The 16,714-nt window shown below is 51.4% G+C and overlaps 6 protein-coding genes across 6 annotated transcripts; 5 read left to right on the forward strand and 1 right to left on the reverse strand.

Annotated features, from left to right (window-relative positions):
* Nucleotides 1-1,449: 1,449 nt before the first annotated feature.
* On the reverse strand, nt 1,450-3,155 carry FEN1 (Elongation of fatty acids protein 2). Its single transcript, XM_024468341.1, has 4 exons — nt 2,918-3,155; nt 2,864-2,868; nt 2,246-2,807; nt 1,450-2,183 (listed from the first exon to the last, which is right to left on the reverse strand). Exons 1-4 carry the CDS (start codon nt 3,014-3,016, stop codon nt 1,662-1,664), a joined length of 1,188 nt encoding a protein of 395 aa, XP_024322863.1. The 5' UTR covers nt 3,017-3,155; the 3' UTR covers nt 1,450-1,661.
* A 578-nt stretch (nt 3,156-3,733) lies between these two features.
* Nucleotides 3,734-5,124, forward strand: VC83_04714 (uncharacterized protein; the record flags this gene model as incomplete). Its single annotated transcript, XM_024468342.1, has 3 exons — nt 3,734-3,941; nt 3,995-5,020; nt 5,078-5,124. The coding sequence occupies 3 exons, from the start codon at nt 3,734-3,736 to the stop codon at nt 5,122-5,124; spliced, it is 1,281 nt and encodes a 426-aa protein (XP_024322585.1).
* A 685-nt stretch (nt 5,125-5,809) lies between these two features.
* Nucleotides 5,810-6,692, forward strand: UBC4 (E2 ubiquitin-conjugating protein; the record flags this gene model as incomplete). The annotated part of the gene is made up of 5 exons (XM_024468343.1): nt 5,810-5,853; nt 5,999-6,044; nt 6,167-6,196; nt 6,317-6,500; nt 6,553-6,692. The coding sequence occupies 5 exons, from the start codon at nt 5,810-5,812 to the stop codon at nt 6,690-6,692; spliced, it is 444 nt and encodes a 147-aa protein (XP_024322864.1).
* Nucleotides 6,693-8,111: 1,419 nt separating this feature from the next.
* On the forward strand, nt 8,112-10,515 carry VC83_04716 (uncharacterized protein). Its single transcript, XM_024468344.1, has 3 exons — nt 8,112-8,613; nt 8,663-10,129; nt 10,196-10,515. The coding sequence occupies exons 1-3, from the start codon at nt 8,444-8,446 to the stop codon at nt 10,302-10,304; spliced, it is 1,746 nt and encodes a 581-aa protein (XP_024322866.1). The 5' UTR covers nt 8,112-8,443; the 3' UTR covers nt 10,305-10,515.
* A 63-nt stretch (nt 10,516-10,578) lies between these two features.
* VC83_04717 (uncharacterized protein) lies at nt 10,579-12,143 on the forward strand (the record flags this gene model as incomplete). The annotated part of the gene is made up of 2 exons (XM_024468345.1): nt 10,579-10,889; nt 10,972-12,143. The coding sequence occupies exon 2, from the start codon at nt 11,316-11,318 to the stop codon at nt 12,141-12,143; it is 828 nt and encodes a 275-aa protein (XP_024322865.1). The 5' UTR covers nt 10,579-10,889; nt 10,972-11,315.
* A 2,673-nt stretch (nt 12,144-14,816) lies between these two features.
* VC83_04718 (uncharacterized protein) lies at nt 14,817-16,534 on the forward strand (the record flags this gene model as incomplete). Its single annotated transcript, XM_024468346.1, has 4 exons — nt 14,817-15,109; nt 15,179-15,353; nt 15,414-15,665; nt 15,719-16,534. The coding sequence occupies 4 exons, from the start codon at nt 14,817-14,819 to the stop codon at nt 16,532-16,534; spliced, it is 1,536 nt and encodes a 511-aa protein (XP_024322632.1).
* Nucleotides 16,535-16,714: the final 180 nt, after the last annotated feature.

Consider the following 16,714-nt stretch of genomic DNA (forward strand, 5'->3'; position numbering starts at 1 on the left):
TCCCAGAGCGATTCCCATTGATGCGCGTCTTCTAAGCCGCGATATGATAAAATGTGATAACTCCACGAGGCTGTGGAGGGGTTTGGCAGTCTGTCCAGCTCCACGACTTCGAACAGTTCAACGCTCAACGCCCAGTAAACGGCCCAGTGATTCCCTTTTCATTGTATACTGCATCAGAACCTTTTCTTGAGGTCTTGCGATGAATTTAGACGAGTTTTTATGATGTCCTCGCTCGACGTGGTTGCGTTATCACAAAAGGGGATCTATGGTCGAAAATGAAGCAATTGTTGGAGCCTCTGAGATCGTGCTTCCATTCGGGCGCATTCAAACCACCAACCACACAACCATCCGATAAGTCCCAAAAATCATCGCAAATAACTAGTGAGTGTCTATTTCATACATTGCCGTTACAAAGAGAACATATATTACCTATACGTGCCGTCTACACTGCAGACAAAGTCTCGCTCTCTTTGATCGTGTCGCGATGTGGCCTCGTCTGGTTACCGATGGACAACTCTTCATGTCCCACCACCAAACATTCTCTATTCATTACAAAAAGCAAGGAATACTATTCTATTACCAGTCATAACTATTTCAAGTGAATTTTGGCATATTGTATGAGGGCTAAGACTTCTTCTATTCCATTCACTACAGTTGTCGTTTCTTTGGTCGCATTACTACATCGTGATTCGCGTCACTCATACCATCAACAGAATCTGCACATTCTTTTCAGAGACTTTAGAATAAACTACAGTTTGATAGTGTCTGCTGAATGAATACATTTGAAAGGATGTATCTACTTAATATCCTGCTATTCCCCCCTCTCCTTTTATTTTAGTTGGGAGTGGGTGTTCGTCGTTATCTCTCATGTTACAAATACAACGTTAATGATGGCGATGAAGATGAAGATGACGACGCCCTTGAACTCCAGGCACACGCGATGCCATTCCAATTGTTGGTTTCTGTCTTGCAATTGCTTATAAATATACCACCACGAGATACAAACACGATGCTTCTTGTCACAATGTCGACGAGACAACTGCGTTGGCAACGATCTATCTCACCGACTGCTACGACTGGTATCCCCAACTCCCAACGTTTCAAAAGCACTGGACAGCCTCTAGTTCTATTGCTATCTTCTTGAAAAGTTCGCAATAAATGTATTATTATTTCCTTGGTTCCTTGACTGGGATAGTGCAGAAGACTTCCACGAGTAACTTCTAGGAGTAACTCCCAAACCAAGTCTCAGCCTAGTTCTTCCCTCTCAGGCTCTAAAGATGGAGGTGCGGAATCTCTACATGCATTAGTATTTATAACTTACTTAAAAACTCAATACGATTCCTTTGAAAAAAGCAATCATCACACAAATCCTTCGGAAAATCACATTACTTGGCGCTGTGCCTCATAAACAAGTAGTATCGTCATCCATCAACAGATTCATCAAAAATGTCATCCATTTAGCAGTATATGCTCATATGAAGCCTAAAGCCTTCCTACTCAAAGAGCCTAGTTAATATACCACACCCACCCCCCCCGTTCGCCACCAACGCCAAAAGCAAACCATTTACCAACCGCCATCCCATGCAATGCAAATACCAAACCCTGTATCACCCCCCCCCTTCCCGGCATCGACTCGCGTCAACAAGTGTTTGACGAACCGCCTAAGAGTTCATCTTCGGCTTCGCCTTACTCGCCTTACTAGACTTCTTATCCTCCTTCGCCTTCTTCCTCTTCTCCTCCGCTTTCTCCTCATTCTTCCTCTTTAGGTTCTTGATCTCCGCCTCCGTCTTAGGGATCGGCTTGAAGAAACCCTCTAGTCTCGCCTGCTGGCTCGACTTCAGGTTCTTCTGGAGCTTCGCGATCCCGCCACGGACTCTCTCTTCGGAAAATGCGTTTTCGACGACGAGGAATTTGATGAGCCCTTCGACGTCGGGCTGCTCCCACTTGAAGTCACACTCTGCGTGGTCTGCGGGCCGCACGTCGGGGTTGAAGAAGAGCTCGCGCGCGTCGGCGTACGGCCAGTCTTCGGGGATGGTATATTTGTTCTTACCATCGTTGTTTATCCACTCGACAACCTTCTCGAGGGATCCGTGTTCACGAATCATTTTGAGGGCCGTGTTGGGACCGATCTTGGGGATGGGATCGAGGTAATCGCAACCAAGAAGGATGCAGAGATCGACAAACTGGACGATAGGTCAGTATTCGAGGGCTAAAGGAGCTAGAGGTGGATAGAGAGTGGTAGTACCTGCTTGCGGTCCATGCCCAGACCTTCGAGGACCTTGTCGACGTGGATTTCTTGGATAGGCTCCTTCCGCGCCTCGCTGAAAGTAAGATGGCGGATGAGGATCGGCGAGTCAAAGCACAGCGTGTCCATATCCTCACTTGCAGCAGCATACACCTTCCCAGCCCGCGCCAGCACCGCACACTGCGCCTCTGCCTCAGTTGGCGCAATGATATATGGGATGCCCATCAGCTTAAGGAGCTGTTGGCACTCCGCATTATGCTGTCTAGACACCCTAACCGTGCGCCTAGAAAACTTCTCCACATCCTCAGCTGTCCCCGTTTCCTTCGCCTCTTCGAGTCCCTCGGTCGCTTCTGCCTTGCGAGCGAATCGTTTGGCGAGTTCGCCGGACTTGAGTTTTGGTGGTGCGCCATCGAAGACGTAGACGGGTTTGATTCCGTTGTCGACGATGCGGAGGGTGCGGTAGAACATGCCTAGGAGATGGGAGGTGGTTTCTCCGGACTCGTTCATCAGTTGCTGGCCCTCTGAGCGGACGGCGATGAGGAAGGAGTAGATTGACATGGAGCTGTAGTCGGGTATGAGGTTAGACTTAATCGACGAGAGAAAACACGGGTTGCCTACGCATCCTGTAGAATGTTAGCTAGTGCAAGATGTGAGAGATTGAGCAAGCCGTACAATTGCCACTTTCCGCCCGAATTGGTTTTTGATCTCGCCCTCCTTGATGGCCTGAGGGGCTTCATCGCGGATGATCGAGAAGAGCTGCTTAATACCCATGGTGACGTTGCCTCTGGGTAGGACGTTAAGTGTCTTTGCGCCGTAAATTTCAGCAATAAGCTTGTCGGGTTTCGAGGTCTGGGAGGGCGTTTTTTGTGCAGAGAAATTTATTTGACCTCGAGATCTTTTGGATGCGCGTCCCACGTTAATGACGTTCAGACGCGATAGGTTAACGCGACGAACATTATCTGTAGGCACCCCTGCTTAATTAGCTATGCCTGAGGCATCGAATCAACTCGAAGTGTGGGGGAGAGTTGGAGTGGACAATCGGCCTTTGAGGATTCTCAAAGGCCGTTTTATGTTCAAGCTGATCTGACGAGGGTAACAACCCATGAATTAGGTACAGCATAATTAATATATACGTTTTAGCAAACTCTATTACATTATATTAGACCGATAGTAAAACATCGGGTGAAGTCGAGTGATATTAACCTCTCGCCGAGGTACAGATTAGTGTTTCTTGCGGTGGTCACTGCCGAGAGGCCTCCCCCACTAAGCCGCCAACCCGCCAACCCACTAACCCCCAACAGCCAACGAACTAAAACCCACCTCCGCTCCCTCGCACCTCCCATCTCCCGTCTCCCTCCCCACGAACACGAACGGCCACTAGCATCAATAACCGCTGCTAGCCAGGAGTCGAAGCCCAGGGATATATAAGTAAAGACAACCTACCTGTGCTGTTAATATATTTCATATTACAGCTCCTCAGCTTACAAGATGTTCAAGCCCCTTGTCCGATTCTCTGGAAAGCAATTGGCGGCTGCTTCGCGGCCGTCAGTTAGAGCCTATGCTGCTGCCGCAGCTGCTCCAAAATACCAATGGACTGATCCACTAGGCTCCCAGAACCTCCTCACCGAGGAGGAATTGGCAGTTTCGGAGACGGCAGAGTCATATTGCCAGGAGCAATTGATGCCCAGGGTCCTTCGTAAGTGCTGTAGCTTTCCTGGAACCAAGCGTCCATAGCTAACTCCCTGACAGAAGCATATCGCAATGAGGACTTCGACAGGAACATTTTACAAGAGATGGGAGAGCTTGGCCTGCTTGGATCCACTATCCAGGGCTACGACTGCGCCGGCGTGTCCAGCGTCGCGTCTGGACTTATCACAAGGGCAGTGGAGCGAGTGGACAGTGGATACAGGTCGGCAATGTCTGTCCAGTCATCCCTAGTTATGGGACCTATATACGAGCACGGAACACAAGAGCTGAAGGATAAATTCCTCCCGTCACTGGCGAAGGGGAAGTGGGTTGGTGCATTTGGCTTGACAGAGCCAAACCATGGCAGTGACCCAGGATCCATGGAGACTGTCGCGAAGCCGCATCCAACGAAGAAGGGATACTATTCGCTTTCAGGATCGAAGACGTGGATCAGCAACTCGCCAATCGCTGACGTATTCATTATCTGGGCCAAGCTTCAGGAGACGGGTAAGATCAGAGGGTTCGTTGTTGAGAGATCCCAATGCCCCGCTGGTACTTTGGAGACGCCGGCAATCAAGAACAAGAACGGCCTGAGAGCATCGATAACGGGTATGATTCAACTCGATAACTGCCCAGTGCCACAAGAAAACATGTTCCCTGAGGTCGAAGGGTTAAGAGGTCCGTTTTCTTGCCTGAATAGTGCGCGATATGGCATAGCGTGGGGAGTGATGGGGGCCTTGGAGGACTGCATCGATAGAGCGAGGACATACTCCCTCGAGAGGACGCAATTCAAGGGCAATCCGCTTGCCAAATACCAGCTCATCCAGAAGAAGCTCGCAGATGCCTCGACTGATGCTGCCTTTGGTATCCTGGCAAGTATCCAGGTTGGTAGGCTAAAGGACGAAGGCAAGGCGGCGCCAGAGATGATCAGTATGATCAAGAGACAGAACTGCGACCGTGCTCTGGCAAATTCTAGGACTCTGCAAGAAATCTTGGGTGGCAATGCCGCCAGCGATGAATACCATATTGGGAGGCACGTGGCCAACCTCTTTGTGACTCAAACATATGAAGGGCAAAGCGACATTCATGGTAAGCTGACAAATCCGATTATAGATTCCGTGGAGATTTTACTGACAATTGCCACAGCCCTGATTCTCGGAAGAGCCATCACGGGTGTTCAAGCATTTGCATAGGAAAAATATGTAGATAAACCCCCAATAATTTGCTAATATCCCGATTTCCTGTACTGTAACTTATGTTGCCAGGCTGCGGGACATCTGAGGGGCTAGTTCCCTCGTGACCAATATTACCCTATTCGGTTGCCGGCCAGACAGTCAAAAGGATGTATTAATCTCTCGTGGTGCAGGACATTATGTACGATAGATAAAAAGGCACAGATTCGTAAGGCTGATGAAACCTTTGCCGTGGATTGAATAATCACTTTAATAACTAGGTAAGTGAATTTTAATAGTAGGCCGTAGATCCATGTAGAAAGTAAATCATTCGACGGCGACCTATAGGCGCCGATTGTTGGATCGGGAGGCGTGAGGCGAGCCTGGACGCTAAATCCGTTTTCTCTCTGTTGGCAAGCCGCCCATTCTTCGGCTCCGACAACATCACCGCAACTTCCCCTATACCAACTCATCACATCTCGAGGTACTTCTTGTCACCTCAACAATATCATCGTGAATCTTGCGATTCCCATAAATCCATAGGTACGCCATGTCAGCCTGAGCTCAGCCTTATTTCATTGCCTCAGCTCCCTCTCGCCTTTTCGACGCTAACCGCCATAGCCTGAATCGTTTCCCGCTCACAGTCCTACTTCCTCGTCACCACGACACTGAACGAACACCCTCATAGTCTCACACAAAAGTCGTCATGGCGCTCAAGAGAATTAACAAGGAACTGAGCGATCTCGGCCGGTATGTGCATCACATCGTGAATGTCTACTTTATCCTTTTAGCCCCTGCGGGGCCGTCGGCCCAAACGCGGGGTCGTCAAATGGACATCGTGGATACCACCAACAATCGTCTTGACACCGAACTCTGGCTTACATTTGTGTTACAGTGATCCCCCGTCCTCGTGCTCGGCTGGACCTATTGGAGATGATTTGGTTTGTGCCCATCTATCTCGATTCTTACGACCGTTGGCCCCTGGCCCGCTATCTTCACGGAGACATGCGCCGATTTGGTCATCAAAATTGAAGAATTCGAACTGACTTAAATCTATCAATAGTTCCACTGGCAGGCAACTATTATGGGACCTGTAAGTATATTCCAATCGAAATTCTTGCGAAACTGCCTGCGTCGATATACCACGGCCAGACCTAAATCTGGTCGAGATGCATCAGGCGATGACGAGATCTGTAACTAACGCAATAAACAGTCCGATTCGCCATACTCCGGAGGTGTATTCTTCTTAGCCATCCACTTCCCAACAGACTACCCATTCAAGCCTCCGAAGGTCAACTTCACAACCCGCATCTACCACCCTAATATCAACTCCAACGGCAGCATCTGTCTAGACATCCTCAGGGACCAATGGAGCCCGGCTCTTACCATCTCCAAAGGTATGATTTGACACGCAGCATATAGCTATTGGCATAATACTGACAGCTTCAGTTCTGCTTTCCATCTGCTCCATGTTGACGGACCCCAACCCGGATGACCCACTTGTCCCAGAGATCGCACACGTCTACAAGACCGATCGTGCCAGGTACGAGGCCACGGCAAGGGAGTGGACCCGCAAGTACGCTATCTAGATGGCTGATGGGGGATATTCTCTACTCGCGTTTATGGATTAGCTGGCGCAACTGTTCCTGTCAACACATTCGGTCTGGTTATGCATGCCTCTAGGGCAAGGAGTGAGCAAGTTGTGGACTTCAACGAAGACGGGTCGCGGTGGATGTTACGTTCAGTGATGGGATCAGGGAGGCTAAATGATCTTGCGCCGGCAGACTTTAATCTTCCAAATTCGCAATTAAAACATCACTGAACTTTATGGCCTGTTTGCAAGGGGGAGATTTCCGAGGAGTGTAACATGCCTGGGTACTGTGAGGTGTGCAAATGGGATGGTGGTATGTCGTTGAAGGGAAATGGTAGTGATTCGAGTTTAATATATTCGATATTATATCTCTTTTTTGTGATTCCTAATCGCTGTGACCCCTTGGCCTATACGACGGCTAGACCTTTAGTATGAAGCACCATACTCTTTGTAGTTTGAGCCGCAGATAAAATAATGAAGCAAATAGTCAATCTCAACCTAAACCTACCTCTACGCCCTGCAATAGCGGTGGACTACTCTCGTTTAAACCGTCTGCGATCCACTCCTCATATGGGATTAACCATGGGCGAGCTGGTGGAGCTCCGGCACCATCAACAGCACCTCTCCTATTGTAGACTCCGTCGACTCTCCTTTATCTGCCGGTCTAGGTCGTAACCTGTGGGGCCGTACCCTCCGGAAAACCCCAAGGCTTCTCCGAAGACGCTGACGATTGTCCCGGCCACACAGAGAGGCAACAAACCGGATGAACTACTAACACCAACAAGTGTTGCAGATAGGGTTGCAGATAGGGTTGCGAAAGACGTTAACAGTCTGGATTCCTGTCGGTGTTTTAGGGTCTTCAGCGGCTCACCAGTTGGCAAGGATAACAAGACCCGGCTTTGTGTGGATGTCGGCGATCTAGGCGTTGTCTGTATCAAGATCGTGTCACACCCATGTCACGAAACCGCACCTCAAACAAAACCCCCAGCCGCCGCCATGCAATCCTCCCTTGACCCCAAACGGGCCAATTGAAAGCTGCCCGCGCTACACATGAGCTTCGGCGAATTGTTGCACAGACGTAGCCAAGTGCTTGGGAATTCGCATCGCCGACGAAAAATAAGCTGATACGAGTGAGAGAACGCTCAAGCCCGTGGCACCGCCGCGACTGAGAGCTCGCGATAGTGGGCCTCTCAGCCTGTCAATGTGCCAGCGGCTTGTTGCAGATGCCCCGCTGAGCTCCCAGCTTCTCAGGCCCCACTGGGATGTGACCCTGAAGCGGCCATCTGGGCCATGGGAGCGAGGCACTGATGTTTCGACCATGGGAGTCGGCAGTGGCGCCGGTGCCGGTGCCGACTCCCTAATCTTGAGACGAGAAGGGCTGTGGATTACTACTTCCCGTACTAGTCCTTCTTAGAGGTAGGTCCTTTTTCATGTTGCGGGCGCATAAAGTGTCACATTCTTTCCTTGCTCGTTCAGTTCACTGTTTGCGTGCCTCTTTTTCTCCTCTTTGGCCTTGCCTGTAATCATTATATACAGTGGCGCCTAAGCAGGCTTCGTCGTTCATTTCTTCATAGGCTGGCCCCTACTTTGACAACCTAAACCAATCTCTCAGCTGGCTCTGACGACATTTTGTATATACTATAAACTCTAATACCGCATCTGGCACTCGAATTTCGATTAAGAAGAGAGGGATACAGGCGACCAGATAATTTAGGGGCATATCGAGCGAAGGCTCCAACACAGGAAGCGATGTCTAGAAACCCTTATGCTTTGGAGGAGGATAGGCCGTCCGAGAAATCACGATGGCCACCATTGACGAGGATGTTAATGTCTGGAGAGATAAATGCGGAGGCGAAGAGGCAATACAACTGGAAAGAGCAATATAACAAGTGGATGGTCAACGAAGGATACAGGCGATTGTATGTGTGTGCCCTATAGCCTTCGGACAAACTGCTAATATCATGATAGTTTCGTCTTCGTCTTTGCAGCCATCCACGCAATGGTCTTCGCCTTCGGTTTCATGAATTACCAATTGAAGGACAGTTTACAAAATGGGAGAGATACGTTTGGATTCACATACCCAATTGCCAGAGCAGCAGCTCTAGTCCTGCATTTCGACATTGCAGTGATCCTGTTCCCCGTCTGCAGAACACTTATATCACTGGCACGCAAAACGCCACTAAATGGCATTATCCAATTCGACAAGAATATTACCTTCCACAAGATGACGGCGTGGTCGATTGTCTTCTTTTCATGGGTGCATACAATAGCACATTGGAACAACTTCGCTCAGATAGCAGCAAAGAACAACCTCGGATTCGTTGGGTTCCTATTGGCGAACTTCGCGACAGGTCCAGGTTGGTCCGGATATGTCATGTTGACCGCCCTCATGGCTATGGCCATCACGTCGATAGAGAAGTATCGGAGGGCGAATTTTGAGCGTTTCTGGTACACGCATCATCTCTTCGTCGTCTTCTTCCTCTTCTGGTCTATCCACGGCGCGTTCTGCATGATCAAACCCGACTTCGCGCCATTCTGCGTGGCCATCGGCTCCTCTGCCATCGGCGTCTTCTGGCAATACTGGATGTACGGCGGATACATCTATCTTGCGGAACGAATTGCTCGCGAGATTCGTGGGAAACACAAGACGTACATCTCCAAGGTCGTCCAGCACCCTAGCAACGTCTGCGAGATTCAGATCAAGAAGGAACATACCAAGACCAGGGCAGGACAATACATCTTCTTCTGCTGCCCCGAGGTGAGCCTATGGCAGTACCACCCCTTCACCCTTACCAGCGCACCTGAAGAGGATTACATCTCCATCCACATCCGCATGGTCGGCGACTTCACCAAAGCCGTCGGCAAAGCCCTCGGCTGCGAAGTCGACCGACCCCGCGGCGGCGGCGCCAAAAAAGACGCCTCCCAAGTCGTAGGCGTCAACAAAAGCAGCCCCGACGCAATCTCCGTGGACCCCGCCCTCCGCCGCGTCCTACCCCGCGTCTACATCGACGGCCCCTTCGGCAGCGCTTCGGAAGACGTCTTCAAATACGAGACCGCCGTCCTGGTCGGCGCCGGCATCGGCGTCACACCCTTCGCGTCAATCCTCAAGAGCATCTGGTACCGCATGAACTACCCGCAGAAGAAGACGCGGTTGCGGAAAGTCTACTTCTTCTGGGTGTGTAGGGATGTTGGGAGTTTCGAGTGGTTTAGGAGCTTGTTGCTCGCGATTGAGGCACAGGATATGGATAATTATATTGAGATCCATACGTATCTTACCGCGAAGATTCAGGCGGATGATGCGACGAATATCATGATCAATGATGCGAATGCGGATCGTGATGCTATTACAGGGTTGAGGGCGCCGACGAATTTTGGGAGGCCGAATTGGGGGGCCGTGTTTCGGAGTATTAGGAAGATTCACAGTCCTGGCGCGAGGTATGTCCACATTATCCCTTACATTAATTACCCTATCCTAAGATCCTTGTACTAACATAAACATAGCGGCGTCTTCTTCTGCGGCCCAAAGAGCCTGGGCTCCTCGCTGCATGTCAAGTGTAATGAGTATTCCGACCCGGATTGGTCATACGTGTGGGGTAAGGAGAATTTCTAGATGTCCATATTCACCATCATTTATCATTCTGTAACCTGCTTGGGCATGTATCCTTTTCTTGTCCAGCCTTGAATTTGGGGCAGCGCTGCTGCTGTGGGACGAAATGAGCAATAGAATAGATACCACCATGAAGAGAAATATATACCCCTTTCAAGACAGTCGTGGTTCCGTGGATGTTGGGGACTTGATATCTGGTTGTGCTACGCAGCGGACAAGCGCCGGCTCACTTACCTCCCATACAGACAAAATTGAAAAAGTCATATGAAGAGCAAACTACGAAGAACATGATAACATTAATAGCAGAAACCTTTCCGCCCCCATCAATCACATACATCACTCATCACGTGTCTAACCTCAACCTTGATGGTTGCGAGACACTTAATCGTCGGTGTTCGCACCGACGATTACCTCATTCTTGGCAGCTTACCACAACTACTACTGCGTCATTTACCCGTCCCCTCATACGACAAAACTCAAGAGGGCCCTCTCTAACCCAACTCCATCTCAATTACAATTGCAGTTCCAATTATCAGACCAGACCCCAAATCCACAATCATGAAAGTCGCCTTCTTCAGCACTAAACACGTGAGCCTCCATTCCCATTCTATTCTCACAACCAAGACTGTATGTATGTGAGGGTTCCCATCGCTAACGCACCCCCCACCAGTATGACGAGGAAGCATTCAACAAAGTCAATGCAAGCCTCGGCTCTCCACTGGAGATAACATATCTCCAGCCCTCGCTGACCATCAAAACCGCCGCGTTGGCGAAGGGGCATAAAGCCGTTTCACTGTTCGTGAATGATACTGCTGATGCAGAGGTTGGCTCTCTCTCTCTCTCTCTCACGCGCTGTCTTGGGGGGGGGGGGCGAGATATTAATTGTGATCTGTCTGTAGGTTTTGAAAGCTTTGGCGGAGTTGGGGGTTGAGATTCTTGCACTGCGCGTAAGCCCCCCCAATTTCTTTTCACCAGACATCCGTCCGACGTCAGATGGCGGATGTCAGATGTTAGATGTCGGCGTCAACAAGTTATCATCCTAACACCCCCCCCCCCCAGTGCGCAGGCACAGACAACGTCGACCTCCCCACCGCCCGCACCCTCTCCATAACTACCCTCAACGTCCCCTCCTACTCCCCCCACGCCGTCGCCGAATTCACCATCGGGCTTCTCCTCACCTTGGTGCGCAAATACCACAAATCATTCAACCGCACGCGCGAGGGGAATTTCTCCCTCTCCGGGCTGGTGGGGTTCAATCTCCACGGTAAGACTGTTGGGATTATTGGGACGGGGCAGATCGGGTTGTTGGTTGGGAAGATTCTGAGTAGGGGGTTTGGATGCAATGTTATTGCGTATGACCTCTACCCTAACGAGGAGAAGGCACAGGAGTATGGGATTACCTATAAATCCCGTGATGAGGTTTTGAAAGAAGCAGACATCCTCACCCTCCACTGCCCGCGCACGCCGTCGTCACATCACCTGTTGAACAAAGAAACCCTCGCCCTAACCAAGCGCGGCGTCGTCATAATCAACACCTCCCGCGGCGGTCTCATCGACACCAAATCCCTCATCCGCTCCCTCAAGACCGGCCACATCGGCGCCCTCGGCCTCGACGTCTACGAGGGCGAAAAGGAGTATTTCTTCAAAGACGGGAGCGGGGGAGTCATCCAAGACGATGATCTCACGAGGTTGATGAGCTTTTATAATGTGGTTATTAGTGGACATCAGGCGTTCTTGAGTAAGGAGGCGCTGGAGGCGATTGCGAAGACGAGTGTGGGGGATGTAGTGAGGGTGGGGAGGGGGGAGGTGGTGGAGAGGAGGGTGGGTGGGGGGGATAAGTAGGGGGCGGGGAAGAGCTAGATGGGAGGAGCATCGTCGTCGATCTATCCTATAACGAAGGTCGTGGCCATACCGGCCATGTTGCCGACCCCACCAAAATCCAGGACTAAGCCGCCTCACCAAAACCCAACCACCACCACCACCATCCAACCCAACATTCTTCTTCTTCTCTCTTTAGATTCAATCTAGCTTAGCAATTAGCAACAGCTTCATAGAGGCCTAAAAGAACACCACAACCTACAATTGAGGAAATAGATGGAGAGAGCGGAGAAGAGCTATATGATGGCGATATAGATGGATTAGCATGGTAATGGTAGAACTATTTTCGATTTTTAGCAGTGGTGGTTTGGTGGTCTAGTCCTAGTTTTGGCGGGGTAGCCGGTATGGCCACGTAGCTGGTCGATACTCTGTAACCCGTAGTTATCCACAGCTCCATCCCATATCCACGGCCTGGTTATCGCCAAGTTGACCATTCCATCCTGCAACTTCCCATGTTGTACGCCAAGCTGTTCAATACCGGAGGGGTGTTCTTGGGTCCTAACCCAACTCAATCTGTTGGCTGAGGGTATTCCCACTTCCCAAACTCAATCTGTTGTCCGAGGGTATTCCCACTTCCCAAACCCACTCCATCATCATCACCGTCCCGTTACCCCCCTCCGATCATCACCCCGTTACCCCTCCGATCATCACCCCGTTACCCCTCCGATCATCACCGTCCCGTTACCCCTCAATCTCCATCCCAGACAACACGACTACCCCTCCCTTCAGCCTCCCAACCCCACCCCGAGGCATCGGGCCCTCTCACATCACACCCAGCACCCCGCATAAACCACCCACCCAGCCGCCTCCATCGGTGTGCCCGAAACCAGACGGGCAGCTACAGGATAGTAGATCATCTGGTAGATCATCTGCACTAGAGGACCCTGGGGGATGGGAACGTGGCTTTACGTCGTGCAGTGCAGCGTGCTCGGCAGATGTTGGGGAGAGCTTGTCCCGAGGCAGAATCGAGGAGGTGGTGAGCGGTATCGTCATCTCGAAACGGGGGGTAGGAAATAGCTCGCTGGCAAAGACTCGTGGTATAGCTTGGAACCCCTCTTCCCTTCGATGCTTCTCGAAGGAGGCTTGAGCGAACCCCTCATTTGACGGAGAGATAGAGCCAAGCCTACTGAGGGAGCCGAGGTGTCACCGAGGTTCGTCTTTTTTTGGATCTCACTGGAATCTCACTGGACGAGACTGGAAGATTGAGGTCTGTCTGGTCCACGTTTTGCTTTTCCCCGCACTGAAGTTTACGTTTACCACTATATTACTTGCTAGGAGTTGTGCAGTTATTATGCCATAGTATGAACTATAGTACTTGTTATTATGCCATAGTATGAACTGTAGTACTTGTTATTTGCAGGCCAAGACACCCGCCGACCTCTTCCAAGACTCTCCAAGATGATAGTCCCTACTAACGCTGGCGCTATTCACTCTTGGCTGTTGCTCGAGTGGGTGATGACCTATGCTCGCTCGTTGCAGTATGATGAGCACATTCATTCTACACCCAGTCCAGTCCAGTCAGTTGCCAGTCGCCAGTCTGCCATTCTTGGCCCCGTCCGAAGGTCCATGCAGGTGATGTGTGTTGTTACGTACTGTTGTGCTCATCTATACGCCTTATATTGTCCATCGAAGGATCTAAGGGGCAGGGATTCCGACTGGTTATCTTGCAAGGCGGATGTTTGTATCGAGACACCAGACAGACACGCTCTAGATGCCGCGAGGTTAAGATGAAAGAGAGACATGTAACCAAGACATTGCAAGGAGCTGACAAGTTTCAGCCCACTCCGGTTATCAATATCCACCACCCCTTACTCACAACTCTCTGCCGTGTATAAACTCACGGAAAGGGGCTAGAGGACTGGTGCGATTCGCCCTCTACTCCACTTGGAAAGAGCAAAACGACGACATGGACGACGACGATGCCAGGGGTGTGGACTAAGGGACTAAGGACCGTGACCCCCTCATTTTCGTGCTATATTGGCCACAATGCCGCCTCCACACCGTCTCCACACCCGTCTCCCGCCTCCACGCCTCGACGTCGCCACCTCCTGCCGCGACCATCGACCATCAGAAGAGTACAGACTTACGGCGGCACTCACTCTCCACATGCTTTTTCCACTTTCCACATACCTACTCTCCACCTTGTTGTCGCATTTTATTGTCATCCACTGCTACTAAGCTTCCAAGCTTCCAAGCTCCCAAGCTTCCAAGCTCTCAAGCTTCCAAGCTCTCAAGCACCCTCATTCGCATACAATCATCTATTCTGGTAACAGTTGGGATCGTCGCCCATGCCGTCTCCTCTGGGCGCCAAGCTCCCTCCCAATCCACTTTCTCCAGCTTCTACAGCTTTCTCCAGTCCCCTCCCCCAGTTTCCCTCAGTTCCCTTCCGTGTCATACGTGGAGCCCCCAGTACATGTACGTCCCCCTCCTTCTCCTCTCCTCTCCCATGCGCCGTACCTTCATAAGTAAAGGGTGATCTGCAGTCGTATTTCTCCTTTCCAATCTTTATCTCAATCCCCTTCTATCTCATTCCACTTGTCAAAAGTCTGACATCTTTCCAACTTCTTATCTCTCTGTCTGCCTTGGCACCCTCTCACCTCACACACCCGATATAGTTGACACTGCGACCTGCCAACCATGGGGCTCTTCTCCCGCGAAAAGAACGCCGGCGGTGCTGAGGTCGCCGCCCCAGATGTCGCCGACAGCCATGATGGAACGGCCGGCTCCGATATGGAGAAGACGAGCATCCACGACAAGCCCATCGTCGCCACCTCTCCAGGCTATGAGGACCCGCGCATCAGCTGCTTCACCTACAAAGAGCAGAGAAGAATCATACACCGCGTTGATCGCCGCCTCGTGCTCACCCTCGGCGCCATGTACTGCATCAGTTTGATGGACCGAACCAACTTGAGCGCCGCCAACATTGCTGGGTGAGTCCACGTCCAATCGACCTGCTGCGCTTTTGCGATGCATGCGCCAATGCTAACCTGCTGTCTTAGAATGAGCGTCGACCTCAAATTCAAAGCCACTGGCGTCGACAGATACAGTGTCATCACCCTCATCTTCTTCATCCCATACGTTATCTGCCAGCCGCCAGCAACGGTCATCATGCGAAAGATTGGCCCCCGCATCTTCCTCGCTGCCATCACAATCATCTGGGGCGGCATCATGATTGTAAGCTCTAGCATCCCGCCAATTGGCACCACCCGACCCACAAACTAACACACAAGGCAGGCCTTCGGATTCGTCAAGAACTGGACTGAGATGGTCGGACTGCGCGTCATCCTCGGTGTCCTCGAGGCAGGTTTCTTCCCGGGTTGCGTATACCTGATGTCGACATGGTACTCCCGCTTCGAGCTCCAGAAGCGCTACTCGGGCTTCTACCTGATCGGTTCCGGCGCATCTGCTTTCTCCGGTATCCTCGCATACGGCCTGATGCAAATGAACGGCCTAGCCGGACTCGCAGGATGGCGTTGGATCTTCATCGTAAGTCGCAACCCCCCCAATCTCCACCACACCTCCAACTAACCCCCCCCCAGATGGAAGGTGTCCTCACCTGCGTCCTTGGCGCCGTCGGCTACGTCCTCCTCGTCGACTTCCCCGACCAAGCCAAAGGCGCGCGCGGCTTCCTCAAAGACGCCGAAGTCGACTTCATCATTGCGCGCATCGAGCAAGACCGCGCCGACTCCGCCGCCCCCGCATTCAACCTCGGCCAATACCTCCGCCACGCCGGCGACCTCAAGGTCTGGGGCTTCGCCTCCCTCTTCGGCCTGTGCACCATCACCTCATACGCTATCGCCTACTTCCTCCCCGTCATCCTCGTGTACGGCATGGGCTTCTCTGTCGCGCAGGCGCAGTGCCTTGTTGCGCCGCCGTATGCCGTGGCCGGCGTGTCCATGCACATCCAAGCCATCTTCGCGGATAAGTTCCGCAACCGCTGCGGCTGCGTCATCATCAACGCGTGTTTCTGCCTCATCGGCCTCCCGATCCTGGGGTTCAGCACCAACAACGGCGCCCGATACTTCGGCGTCTTCCTCGCCACCATCGGCGCCAACGCCAATGTCCCCGCCATCATGACGTATCAGGCCAACAACATCCGCGGGCAGTGGAAGCGCGCCTTGTGCTCTGCTACGCTTGTTGGATTCGGCGGTATTGGAGGGATTATCGGATCCACGGTGTTTAGGGAGGCGGATAAGCCGAAGTACACCCCCGGGATCATGACGTGTATGATTGCGAATGGGCTTATCATCCTCATCACCCTGATGTTGACGCTGAAGTTCTGGAGGGCGAATAAGAGGGCTGAGGCGGGGGGGAAGATTATTGAGGGGCAGGTTGGTTTTAGATATACCCTTTAGTAGTCTCTCTTCTGCGAACGGCTCGGCTCGGTTGTTTGTTATAGTCGTTGCTAATTAGTTGTTTTCTGGTTAAATGAAGCGAAAGGAGGAGGAGGGGGCCGTAAGGAAGGAAGGGGAGGATATGACCATGAATTAACAGCTTTTAATGAACTTGATTAGTTTACTATAATAAGCTGTCAT

This window comes from Pseudogymnoascus destructans (genome assembly GCF_001641265.1).
Source record: "Pseudogymnoascus destructans isolate 20631-21 unplaced genomic scaffold scaffold_15, whole genome shotgun sequence".
NCBI classification, from domain to species: Eukaryota; Fungi; Ascomycota; class Leotiomycetes; order Thelebolales; family Thelebolaceae; genus Pseudogymnoascus; species Pseudogymnoascus destructans.